Below are 13692 nucleotides of genomic sequence, written 5' to 3'. Positions count from 1 at the left end.
AGAGTATAATATAAACCATTAAAAAAGTTCTCACCCAACAACTTAAATTTTTGGGTTGAATTATTTTTCATATGATATCAAAGTCTCGTGTCCCAAGTTTGATCCTTGTCGTCCCTCTTTTTTTTTGTGAAATTTCTTAATACAGATAGACTAGGCTTGATGCATCATTCACCTTTTAAACCGAATGTGCTCTCTTATGATGGGGTGTGTTAAAATGTAATATTTGTGTTGAATTGATTCTTTATATAATATATAATTATATTGATATCCAGCATATTAAATAAAAACAAATCACTCAATATCTATCATATTTTTTATGTTTTCGCTTTTTCTGCAGTAAGCCCAATACGACGTTGTTTTGGGACGAAAATTATAGTATTTTTGTAATTTTAATTTATTTCAGGGTTATAATAGTCTTTATGTTTATAATTTTTTAAGATTTCAATACCAAAACGATGTCGGTTTGGGAATATTTGGAAATAAATGCAAATAACTTATCTGCAGTAACTGCAGAAACATTTTTCTCATTTTTTATTCCTTAAAAATGTCTTCAGTACTTACATAAAAAATTCAAAATTCGAATTTATCATAAAGAAAATATTTTTTTATGTTAAAGAAGATAAGTTATCTTTCTTACACTAATAAAAAGAGAGGAGGGATATTCTTACTACTAAAATTTTCTACTACAAACTCACTACCTATCTAATCATTATTGGATCAATATTTTCTCTTTTTTCAAAATCTTTTTAGCATTCTCTCTCTTTGATTCAATGGTGATTAGATAGGTAATAAGTTAGTAGTAGAAAATTTTGGTAGTAAGAATATCCTTCCTCATAAAAAGATGGGTCTCATTAGCTTTTTTATTTTATTTTATTTTTTTCAAATATTTATTTCTATAATATGAAATAATTTATTTCCCGTAACTTCAAATTAATAACACTCTTTATCGTAATAAGTTAAACGGAAATGTAACTATAATGTTACTGGTGATTAAAACATCTTCGTGCAAAGCCATCCACAAGAGTGCCTCCCTCTTTTTCTTTTTGAAACATCATTGGGCCACCTGGAGTTGTATATGCAGAAACTCAACTTTTCTCCGACAATTGAAAAAAAGTAATTGGGCCACCTGGAGTTGTATGTGTAGAAACTCAACTTTTCTCCTGGAAAAAAGTTAGCCCCGAAGTTAAAACATATAGATCTACTTCTTTGCCTTTTTTGGGGGGGATACAGAAAAAAGTAATAACATCTTTGCTTCACGTACAACAGAATAAAGAAATTTCTTGCAGAGACTCGATGCATAAGGATAACTGTACATCATGCCGGAACCTAAAGGGTATTGAAATTGCCCGTTAAATGAGTATCAATCTTTACATTATTATTTTCATTCATTATTTTAACATCAAAAAAAAATTATTTTGGAAGGTTATAACTGCAGAATATCTGATCTGCATCATACCAATGATGGGCATACAGACAAGATTGATTTTTGAAACACGTTGCACCCAGTTTATGCAGAGAGTCCTAACAGAGTTAAGAATAATTGAATTTGAAAAAGAGTAATAGAGGAAATAAAAAGAAAGGAAAGTAGGGTAGGCAACCTCCAATTATGACACAACTTTGATCCACCCAAAATTCAATTGCTAAAAATCTTAGTCCTAAAACACAGGTATAATACAACCAGGCATGAAACTACGTTTCTAACCTTCCCAAAAAAGCTACATTTTTGTGTTTTCCACTTATTTTAACAAAAGAATTAAGAGTAGGAATCTTGGTAAAACCTGCTTGATGCAAAATGGTCTAAGGACTAGTAACTCTGCTAAGGTGAGGTAAGGTGCACGACCGATTAAAGAATCTCAAAACCTGAGACGCTGCCGGATCTTCAAGTGAAAGGCCTTAATCCGAGACATGGCCACACGTTGTTCTTCCATATGTGCTCAATGCAAATGGAGACAGGCCGTCCTCGGAGTCAGAGACATTGCCGCTTGTTTTTCTTCTTCTCACATATGGGCATAAAGGACTCAATGCCAAAGGTGCCAGACTCCCTCTTGTTATCTTATGCAAATCTGATATTTTGCTTGAGCCTTTTCTCGAAGTGCTCAACGCATGGCTTGACATGGACCCCTTTTGCATCTTCAAATTGTTGTCAGTATTGACACGTCTCATTCTTCCTGGGCTCAAAGAAGGGCTCATAGTCAGTTGTGACTTTTTCATCTTTAAAGTACCTTTAGAATCTGGGACATGGCCACATTTAGTTAATGGTGACTGATCTCGTTTTCTCAGCCTTAAAGTGGACTTGGAATCGGAGACATGGCCCTCACATCTTTTTCTCCTAATTGAGCTTGAAAGAGTCGACACTAACGGTGATTGACCTCCTTTGTTGATATTGGAATTCTGCTCCAATTCAGGGCCACGACAAGGTCTTGTTCTACTCGGGCTTGAAAACGGTGATTGACCTCCTTTGTTGATATTGGAATTGTGCTCCAATTCAGAGACACGACAAGGTCTTGTTCTACTCGGGCTTAGAGGATTCGATGCCACTGACGACCGATTCCCCCTTAAAATGCGACCCGATGAAGCTGGTGGTAATGATTTCGTCACTCGCAATTTTGGCTTTCCTGTTTCAACCAATTTAACATAGATTTAGTTTATTCCAATCACATTGATCAAAGTATCAAACTCACTGTGACACCAAAAAACTACTAATCCTAATTCCTTAGCAATATATACTACTCCCGTCCCGTTATCATGAAAAACCATAAATGCATAATTCATGCATGGTATAAAATAAAAGCCCATGAAAACTACATGTAGCAAGAAAAATTGAGGTAAGATCAAAAGGAATCGAGTGTGCACAGCTAACCTTGGTCTTTCTTGGCCTTCACTTGTGTTGGTTTCTTTATTGTAACCCTTTTTCTCGACGGGGCTTCGGAACAGACGGACTGTGTGTCACCACAAATTGACCTTGGATAGGTTACTAATGGGAATGGATCTTCCACTGTGGATGCGTTATCATCTCCACTAACTGTGTTTTGATCATCATTTTCGTCCCTACACACGGAGGGTTCATCCTTTACCGGCTCGCAGCTCTTATCTTTAGTATTATTATTCTGACTGATCTTCCCTTTCTCCACAACTTTATAAGCAAACATTTCATATGGTATTTGTGATACAACGCACAGATTAGATGTCCTCTCCATTGGAAAGTTCTTGAGGAACATTGTTTCTATGTCACAACAATCTACAGGTGGGGACTGCAGTTCAAGCTGATTGAGTTCAGGATTGATGACGTGGTATTCAGTATTCATGGAAAGGAACTTTTTGGTGTAGCGCAAAATCCTACAGATTGATGAGAAAGTAGGACGCTGAGCAGGGTCAGTTTGCCAGCACTTTTTGATCAAGCTGACAATGTATTTTGGGGAACGGAATGGGAAAAGAGGTCTCTCTCCAGCTTTTATATTTTGTTTAGTTCTGTCACCTTGAAGATGGTTATCTTCGAAAGGCACTTTACCTGTCAGCAACTCAAAACAGATCATCCCAAAGCTGTATGCATCTGCTTTCTCTGAGTACTTGCAAGAGGTAGATGCATTTCCTGTTTGTTCTAGCTCGGTTAGAACTTCAGGGGCATACCAAATAGTAGGGTTGATCTCTTCACTAATGGGATTATGGGTTGGCGAGCTTCGAGTATTGTCATTATTCTTCAAAGAAGAAAGGCCAAAGCCTGCAACTTTTGCTTGAAAATAACCTTCTTGGGAGTTCCTGGCTCTGAGTAGGATATTCCAAGGGTTAAGGTCTCCATGGTAAATCTTTTTGGAGTGGAGGTACTCAATGCCTCTGGCCATTTGAAGCATGAGATCCACCACAACAGGGATAGAGAACAAAATCTGTCTCCTTGGACCACAATTCTCCTTCATATAGGTCCACATGTCCTTGTTCATCAACTCCATCACAAGAGAAAATTCTTTCTTCTCCTCATCATAAAACCCACAGAGGTATTGCAATATGTTGGGATGAGAGAGGGATACAAGAGTGGAAACCTCAGCCTCATGAGCTTGTCTCTCCCCATGAAAGTGCCTCAACGCAAAGCTTTGTCCGTGCCATTGGATTTCTTTAAACTCCTTTCCCCGTGCTAATCTTCTTCTCACCTGGTAATCCTTAGATCCTAACAGCACTGCAATCGGAGAGAGTGGTTCCTTGCTCTTTTCTGATCCATTCAGCAGTTTCTTCAGCAGGATATCAGCAAGGCTTCTCTCGTTCTTTGTAAATGTGACTTTTGTAGAACCCTTCTTCTCCTTGAGTGCTTCTATGAGCCTCCATCTATCTTCCATCCAAGCATTCTCCAACTGCTTGCAGATCTCACGAGGGACCAAATATTGCTTCCCGAATCTCCATTGAAAAAGTTTCGGGTCATTCCATTCCATGTCATACTTCCTTGCTAGCATCACTTTCTTCTTCTCCTTCTCATCCTCATCAAGCCCTGATATCTCCCCAGCGTTCTCAATTGCCTCAATCACAGCAGGGAAATAACACAACAAGTTGTGAATATGAAATTCAACGCAGTCTCTATTGTGAGAAAGGGTGATTGCTTTCCCCCACCAATCCTTGGTATCCAAGCAATGCTTGATGTAGAGCTCACCCTCTTTGAAAACCCTGCAAAGCTCTCTCAGAGGAAACTCGAGGGGTTTCCATTTGGTATTCCTCTCTTCAAGCTTCAGGTTCTGCCTGATCTCATCTCCGATCGTCTCAAATGCCAGACTGAAGATATCGACAATCAAACCGCATTGACGTTGATTGATCTGAATTTCATCGCGCAAAACCATGAGTGCTTTCAGACTCCCAATAACCTCTCCAATATGCCGGAACTGCTCCATTCCGGCTTATAGTATAAGCACCAATCAAAAATCAAAATCTACAAAACCACCAAAAACAAATGAAAACAGAACAAATCTCATAACAAAAGGATTGTTCCACGATATGTTTAATTCAATACGCTGAATTAGAAATAGAAAGAACAAGACATGATCATGGAACCATGAATAATACCTGCTGTGAAATTCTTGATGAATCTTTAGGAACCCCAAAGAGACAACAACAAATTGTAGCCAATTATGTGATCAAAGGAAAGAAGGGAAAAAAATGAAATCACATAATACTAATACCAAAGACCAAAAATCTTATCCTTTGGGAGGAAAGAAAGGGGGATGGGGGGCGAGGGTGTTTTGTTTTGTTTTTTGTTTTGGTAGCAAGCTGGTATGATGATGAAATTGATGAATAAAGCTGTACAAGACAAAACAGAAAAAAAAAACTGACAAAAAACATTTAACTCAAAGGGAAACGGAAACTCTGAGGCAGGTTTTTTGTCAGGTTGAGGATTAGGAAATGTTACTAGGATGTTGGTCCAGTCAAGGATTCAACTAAGGAAGCAGTTTCACCTTCCTTCTTACCTCAGAGTTTCCGAAAGGACTATACAGAATGCAAATGGCCGTTGCATATCTCCGTCCTTTTTGGGGTTCCCTCGAGTTTCGTCTTCCCACATGGCCACATCTATCTATATATAAATTGTCTATTACCAAAGCAAAGGAAGGTCCTCCTCATTCACAACCGTTTTTAGAATTTTGACGCCAGCTTGGGTCTGCCTCATTATGAAAAATTAAAAAATGGAAATGAATTACTTATTTATTTTATCTGTAAATCTTAATCATTAAAATAATTTCAAGTAAATCTGAGATGTTAAGGGGGCGTTTGGTTCAGGTGAATTTTTTTGAATACTAGGGAAATAGGAGAAATGTTTGGAAAATGAGTTTGGTAGGAAAGTTAAAAAAAAGTTGTTTAGTTGGAAAAAATATTATCAGGCAAATTGATTAAAGTTATTGAAGTCTATGTTTGGTTCAAGATAAAATATTGATGGTAAATGATATAAAATTACAAAACTAACCCCTTAATAATTATAAAGTCACTGTATGCAACCTTCAACAGTCTTATTCTGATTTATCAGAAGAGTAGTTCAGTCATATATGAAGTTCTATGTATCCTATTTGCCTGGTTATCACACAATACTACATTGAAAGTGGAAATCTTCGTCTGTGTTTCTCGTTTTTTTTTTTTTGCAAAGAATTGTGAAAGTTAGACAACTCACTTTGGTGGGGAAATTTTAAAAAAAGTTGAACCAAACGTTGGTTCGTAAATTTCCAATTTGTATTGCCTGGGATTATCTTGAGAAAACCCGAACCAAACAGCCCCTAATAAGGGAATATTGGGTTCCCCAATTCTCATTCCCTCCTTAAAATTATTGATATACACTTGTCAAAAAATTTATTTAAGGAGTGTATTGGATTGGAATTTCAAAGGATTTTAATGGATTATTTTTAGACAAAAAAATTCATTGGTATTCGATTAGAATTTTAAAAGATTGAAAAAAAGTCATTTGATATTTGATTAGGATTTTAAAAGATTATTTTATAGTCCGTCCAAATCTGTTGGTATTCAATTAGGATTTGAAACAAAGGAAAAACAATCTTGTAGTATTCAAAAATCTTACGATTTTAATGAATTTTCTATTGGTGTGGATTTCACGAAACTTTTTAGTAAAAAATATAATTAGGATGTCTCTCTCACAAAATCTCTCCCTAATCCCTAGGATTTCTTAAGATTTCTCTAGTGCAGTGTCTTCTTCTTCCTTTGGTGGGTCGACCCACTTGAAATCGAGTTCCGCCATAGGAGCTCTCAAATCTTATAAATTCTATTAAAATTCAATCTTATGAAATCTTAATTGTAAAAAAAGTCTTTTAAAAAATTCTTTAAAGTCTCTCTAATTCTGAATAGTCTTTTAAAATCTATAAAATTTTCTATCTTAAAAAAGTCTTTTAAAATCTTAATCCAATACACCCCTTAATATATGTCAAGATTAAAGGTTGTGCTTATAACCTATGTAGCACCGATACCGATACGGGACACGTGACACGACACTCTGACACGTTAATTCTAAAAAATGTTAGATTTCGACACGTTAGGACACGTTTTGATATTAAATAATATTTTTAATTTATGTACTGTATATTATATTTAATATTCAATAATTTAACAGAAAAATGAAGTTAAAGTTATAATACCCATCAATTTTACAAAGAAACATAAGATATCCAAAATATTTATATTAAACTCAATAAAAATGTAATCGAAAGTGTCGGTGCTTCATAGCTTATAGCAGTAAAATAAGCAGTATCCATCTGCATGCGTTTGAAGTAAAAAAAAAAAAATTATTTCTTCTTAGATATATGTTTGAATTTGTTTAATTTTGATTAAAAATAAAAAAATTTAACTGAAAACTGTTTTCACAATATTTTCCCTATTTTCATTATTAACTTTTCTTAGATGCAAAATAAATTAAGTGAGAAAGTCGCAATTAAATTCAGGCATTTTAGGCACAAGCTGTGAGGGTGCAGTCTGCACTCATTAACAGAATAAATTAATATTGTTTAGATAGTACTTATGTTATAATATATTTTTTAATAAAAATAAGAGAAATATACTCTTTAAATAAACTTTTAATAATATTTAGGTATCAAAACCTTTATATTATTTCTATATTTTTAATTAAAATTATACATTAAAGCATATATTTTTCTTATTTTATTATCTAAAATGTAATAGTGTAATAATAAATGGGACTTATGTATGTAATGTTACAGAAAAAATTTATAATTTCCTGCACAGACAACATAGGTGGGGCCTACTGGCTTTTAAAAAAATAAAAAAGTAAAAGTTTGAGGCACAGAATTCAATCACTCTATAACATGTTCTAAACAATTTTATGTAACATGACACTTATAAATTCCATAATAAATTTTTTATGTATAAATATCATTACTTACAAGTTACAATCCACTCCAAGTAAGACGGTTTTTTTTTTAAAAAAAAAAAAAGAAGCCCAACCTACACTTTACGTTGCTATGATCCCTAGATGTCCAGTTTCTTTCATGTATTTATCTTCCTTTCTCTATTAAGATTTTTCTTCGCAATTTCGGAATTCAATTTGAGATTTCATTTTTCAGTATCGTCCAAATTGACTCGGAAACGATTAACTAATCTGGGGCCAAGCTGACTCTGTCAACGGTGTTGTCAAGTCTAGAAACAAATTACAACTATCAATCACACTCAGTTTTTGAATCACCGTTTCCAATATTTATACGTTATTTTGACATGGATTTAAACACTATTGTTGCCGCTTTTAATCTGACCCTGACTGGCCTTATGTAAGGCTTAATTGCTAATGTAGATTGAAGGACTTGTATTTAAATCGTAGCAATTAGTATTTAGACAGTGTCCTCAGCTCAAAAATAATAGACAAAAAAAAAAAATCCAGCTCCCTTTTATTTGCCTGTGTTGACACGCTATATAGAAGCCAAGACAATAAACAGCAAAAAGATCAAAAAGTCTACTTAGGTGTTCAGCCGAAGGCGAAGGACTCATAGGTTGTTTGTTGTATGGACTCAGAATATGGATGTACATGGGTCGAACCGAATCGGATTTTTTAAAAAATCGAATCGGATTTTTTAAAAAATCGAATTGGTTTAAATGGTTCGGTTCAGAAGTGGTTCGGTTCAAAACTGGTTCAGTTCGGAAGTGGTTCGGTTCGGTTCAGAACCAGTTCGGAAGTGGTTCGAAACCAGTTCGGGTCGACCCTCTTTTGAAAAGAAAAAAAAAATTAAAATTTAAAAAATAAAGTTTTAAAAATTAATTTGGTTTGATTTGAAAATGGTTTAGTTCGGTTCGGAACCGGTTCGGTTATTAAACCGGTTCTAAAAATCGGTTCGGTTCTTAAACTGGTTCTAAAATCCGATTTGGTTCTTAAACCGGTTCTAAAAACCGGTTCGGTTCATGAATCGGTTCTTTAAAAACCGGTTCGGTTCTTTAAAAACCGGTTCGGTTCATGAACTGATTTTTAAAAACTGGTTATTTTATGGGGTGGTTCAGTTCGGTTCGGTTCATGGTTTGACCCACTTTTATGGTTATTTTGCACACCCCTAACTCAGAATATGATTAATATAGGAGGTACCAAAAAATTCTTATGAGCATTTGGAGGTGCAATTGGATGGTTTTTGTTGCGTATAACGGCAAAGAAAGGGTGATGGGATGTTCATATTCAGAGTACTTAAAAAGAGGGTAAACCAGGGGCGCAATTACTTTGGTTCGGGAGTAAAAAAAATGAAATGGGACTGAGGTGAGAAAAAAAAAAAATGAAGAGAGATGAGAGAAAAAAAAAATTGAATGGAAGAACTATAATAATCCTGAAACATATTAAAAAATTCTGTAAATAAGAGAGCAATATGTAAATGGTGAAAGGTCCGTGCTTTATAGTAAGAATGCAGTAAGAATGCACGTATAATAGATAGTTGTGCAAGGTTGTAGAATGTATGAGGTGACATCAACTATCAAAATTAAAAGTATAATTTTTTTTTTTGGACATTACAGGAATCGAACCGCACACCTAATACACTCTAAACACACCCAACACCACTAGGCTATCTCTGGTGGTGCAAAAGTATAATTTATATTGATATAAAATAATTTTAATCTTTTATATATATATATGATATAGGATCCTTTGACACCAGTGTTAAATTTTAAATTTGACGCCTCATATGAGAGTCGTTAGATCAAAAAAGATCAATGGTGTCACATGCTTACAAATCAGAGTCGTTGATCTTTTTTGATCTAACGACTCTCAGATGAGGTGTCAAATTTAAAATTTGACACTGGTGTCAAAGGAATATATATATATATATATATATATATATGTTGTTATAGAGAGAGTACTGCAGTGTGTATTTTGTTTGTTTTATTATAAAAAAGGCAACATAAAATAAAATTATGTATAGAAATGAAACATTATTGATATAAGGTTTGTTTTTTCTGCCGTCACTGCAGATAAATTATCTGCAATAAACTCAATACGACGTCGTTTTGGGAGCGGAAATCATAATTTTTGTAATTTTAATTTTTTTTGGGTTATTATAGTCTTTATTGTTGGAATTTATGTTGACAATCTATTGGTTATGAATAAGAAGTGAGTTAAGAAAGAAAAGAGAAGAGGAAAACTGAATGGGTGTGTGGGTTTAAGAAGTCTCACATTGGACAACTAGTAGGAGGTGAGAGAGTTTATAAACTCTCACCTCACTCTCCTAAATTGGCCCTTGGATCACTACACATTTTGTGAAGGGGAGGAGCTAGGTGGGCTTAGAACCACCACACACATACGCGCCGCCGTCCGTCCGACTCGGATCGGTTCGGTTCGGTCCGATTCGGTTCATATGTGTACATAAAAATAACCTTTCGCGAACTGGTCACCGGTGATCGTTCGCCGCCGACGGCGATTCATCGTGACCGGTCAGTGTCTATAAATAGACACTGACCCCCCAGAAATTCTATCCGGTTTGCATATTTCTGTTCTTCCTCCGGTGTAATCCCTGTGTTGCATCAACCTTTGGCTCGAATTTAATTCCTAATTTTGCATTCATTCTTCATATGTCTGTTGCATACTACTGACAACAAGTAAGTATGTCTGTTGCATACTACTGACAACAAGTAAGTCTGTTCTATTTGTCCATTATTATACAATGATACTTCTGATCATTTATCTCTTCTGCTTTATGCATGGATTCAAACCTCTTAGTGATGTAATATCAGCCACGGTCTTCAATGACATTTATAATTATAATTTTTTAATCTTTCAATCCCAAAACGACGTCGTAATATCACCCACTGTCTTCAATAACATTTATAATTATAATTTTTTAATCTTTCAATCCCAAAACGACATCGTTTTGGGAGTAAATACGAATAACTTATCTGCATTAATTACTAAAATATTTTTCTGATTGATATACTACGTATAATTTGTTTAACGGAAATGTATCTCTATTATCGCAGGAAAAATTTCCTGCACATCTATTGAAATATGTGCAATCTCTTTTTTTTTAAATAGTGGGGTCTATTTTTTTTTTTTTGTCAGTTGGAAAAAAATCTGTTATAAGAAAAATATAAGCCCCTTTGTTTAATTGCCATTAAATTATGGGTAATTAACTTTTCGTGTTGCTAACTTCCTGGAAAAAATAATTGTTCATTCCCGCAATGACATAAAAAATGGGGATTGTATTTATTTATTTATTTAATTTTTAAATGGATCCCACCATGGTATTCTATTTGCAAAAAAAATTGATTCTTGTCCAAAAACATAAGAGATTAATTACCCTTAAATTATATGCTTTTAGGCAAGTCAAAAATATACAATGGATGCACCATGTGGCTGAATCCCGAGCACAAAGAGAACGTATATACCTTTAAAAGAATAAAAAGGATTCTGATTCTATAATTTGTTTTTTTCAGAAGTCTAAAAATCGAAGAAAAATGCTCACTACAAATTAAAGTAGATATTTATTCCAGATTAATTTCAAGAAGCTAATAAGAACATTAAGACTTTTGAATATATATTTTTTCTTTCTGTGAATGACCTTTGAATATTCTATTTTCTCACACAATGGACGACTTTAGTAGCAAAAGAGATTTTTCAACTGGGAGAATGCTGATCTTTCCGGAGTTGAGCAAGAGTATCATCGAGAAAAAGAAAGAAAGGTGTTTAGATTATTGTATTATCTAGGATTATATATTGGATTACTTTTTCTACTAAAGATTTCTGTACAAGATGGTTGGACCTTAACTTTCATAATTTTTTTGCCTTTTTTTTTTTTTTTTTTTTTTTTGTAAATAAAGAGGGGCTAAGCCCCAGAAACAGAAAGAAATTACAAATCAGAAACTAACAAGCTAGACATATTTCTAGCATCAGCAACTATAAGTTCCATCAACTGAGGAGGAGGATCTTTAAAAATCTTAAAATGAAGATTATTAGTCTGCCCAGCTTTAGCTAACCAATGAGCACATTTGTTGTTTTCCCTCTTGGTATGAACAAGATGAATAGTCCAATCTGCTTTTAACCATAATCTCAATCTGCTAGTGACTTGAGAGTCCCTAGGATCTTCATGCTGCTCCTTTAACATCTGGATGGCTTGGCTAGAATCACATTCTAGCTCTATTCTTTTTAATCCTGTTCCCCAAAGCAGTTCCAAACCTATTCTTTTTTTTGCCTCTTTAGGGCTGGAGCAGCTTGGCATTTTTTCGATTTTTGTTTCCAACGGCAAATTCTTATGCAACTTCCATTTCTTGCTGAAATTTTTAAGGTGATCCGTTTATAGCCTTATATAATTAACTTGGTAACTAAATTACCATTTATAATAACATTTTAGAACATGTTTGGTACATTTTTTTAACGGAAAAATATTTTTCCTTGAATATAACTTTATGTCATTTTGGAAATATTCCATCGATTCATCGCTTCGCGATTAGTCCGATTCGGGGCGGGTCCAGGATTAAGATTTTAAACATCTCCCAAAGGTGGTACTGGAGAGGTTCGAACACATGCCCTCACCCCCACCTGCTCAGTTCCTATGCGCCAACTGAGCTACCACCATTTCGTACTTTATGTCATTTTAACTATAATGGTTATAATTTACCAAATCTAATTATATAATAAATTGGTAATTCGCAATAAATTATAACCGTTGATCGACGGAAATCAACGGTTAGAATCTGAAATGACACAAAGTTATATCCTTTGAAAGAACAAACATTTTTTCTCTTTTTTTAAAGCTAAAACATATTATCAAGGTAAAGAGCAAAATTGATAAATATAAATTTAAAATAATGGTAAAACTGAAAATAAATATGAGAACTCTAAAAAATTAATATATACTTCAAAAAAAAATTATCGGAAGCTTTTAACGTTTTTTATTTATTATAATAAAATGTTATAATAATTTTTTTTGTAAAAATATATTTGACTAAGCTTCTACTTATTAACAAAAATTTAAAAATAAAACTTCCCAAAGAGGTACTTAATTAATTGTCAATTTCTAAATCTTAATTGGTTATTGTATTTTCATCATGCCGCTATTGTCCTTTAATTTTGTTCAAGAGCTAATGGTTTACTAGTTTTCTTCTTTTGAGAGAATAATGGACAAGGATTTTTATTCAAATGAAAAACGGCTAAGGATTTTAATTTTTAATTTTTGTGACATGAGGGCCAAGGATTTTTCGATGACGTTGTTCTTGCCGCATAGAAACAATTAATCAATTTTGCCTCAATGCCTCCTTTTCCAACCTAACTCAACTTGGTTGCAATTCCATCTTTCCGTGGATATAGCAAAGGGTTACCGTTGGCCATCAACAATTCCAAGAAAACCGGCGAGTTTTACTTCTTTATCATCAATTCTTCTTAAGAAAATTGTGAAATAATTTCATTTAAAATGATTTTTTTTTTCGAAACTAACTTAAAATGAATTTAAAAGTCATAAATCGTATGGCATCGTATACTAAATATATCGCTACCTGACATTGCCATTATTCAGTTAAATAATTATACTGAGAGCTGCGTCTTTTATCTAATTTTCAAGTCACGCTCTGACTCTTAATGAATAAAGCTCTTACATTAACATTCGTTTTTATAAAACTGTTAAAAAATTAAATTAAAAAATTATAATAATAAAAATTATTATAACCTTAAAATAAATTAAAATTAAAAAAAAATACCTTGATTTTTACTCTAAAATTATGTCATTTTAGACTTATCTACATTTATTGTAT

At 33.7% G+C, this 13692-nt stretch overlaps 1 protein-coding gene across 2 annotated transcripts; it reads right to left on the bottom strand.

Moving 5' to 3' along the window:
• Positions 1 to 974: 974 nt before the first annotated feature.
• On the bottom strand, positions 975 to 5492 carry LOC133290360 (uncharacterized). Of its 2 annotated transcripts, XR_009748662.1 has the most exons (4): positions 5041 to 5492; positions 2861 to 4906; positions 1779 to 2615; positions 975 to 1160 (listed from the first exon to the last, which is right to left on the bottom strand). XR_009748662.1 is itself a non-coding variant. In XM_061488494.1 (3 exons), exons 2-3 carry the CDS (start codon positions 4866 to 4868, stop codon positions 1894 to 1896), a joined length of 2730 nt encoding a protein of 909 aa, XP_061344478.1. In that variant the 5' UTR covers positions 4869 to 4906; positions 5041 to 5492; the 3' UTR covers positions 1527 to 1893. The 2 variants fall into 2 exon arrangements, 1 of the variants encoding a protein (XP_061344478.1); XM_061488494.1 differs by lacking the exon at positions 975 to 1160 and having other exon boundaries at positions 1527 to 2615.
• Between the last annotated feature and the right edge of the window lie 8200 nt (positions 5493 to 13692).

The sequence above is a fragment of the Gastrolobium bilobum genome, unplaced genomic scaffold (genome assembly GCF_033153095.1).
Source record: "Gastrolobium bilobum isolate Gb01-03AN ecotype WA unplaced genomic scaffold, APGP_CSIRO_Gbil_v1 utg45102, whole genome shotgun sequence".
Lineage (NCBI taxonomy): Eukaryota > Viridiplantae > Streptophyta > Magnoliopsida > Fabales > Fabaceae > Gastrolobium > Gastrolobium bilobum.
This window is presented reverse-complemented; position numbering and strand designations above follow the sequence as displayed.

Coding starts and splice junctions, on each gene's coding strand:
- LOC133290360 (XM_061488494.1), bottom strand. CDS start 4,868: ATGGAGCAGTTCCGGCATATTGGAGAGGTTATTGGGAGTCTGAAAGCA. Junction 2,616..2,860: donor GAAGGCCAAGAAAGACCAAG/GTTAGCTGTGCA, acceptor TGGTTGAAACAG/GAAAGCCAAAATTGCGAGTG.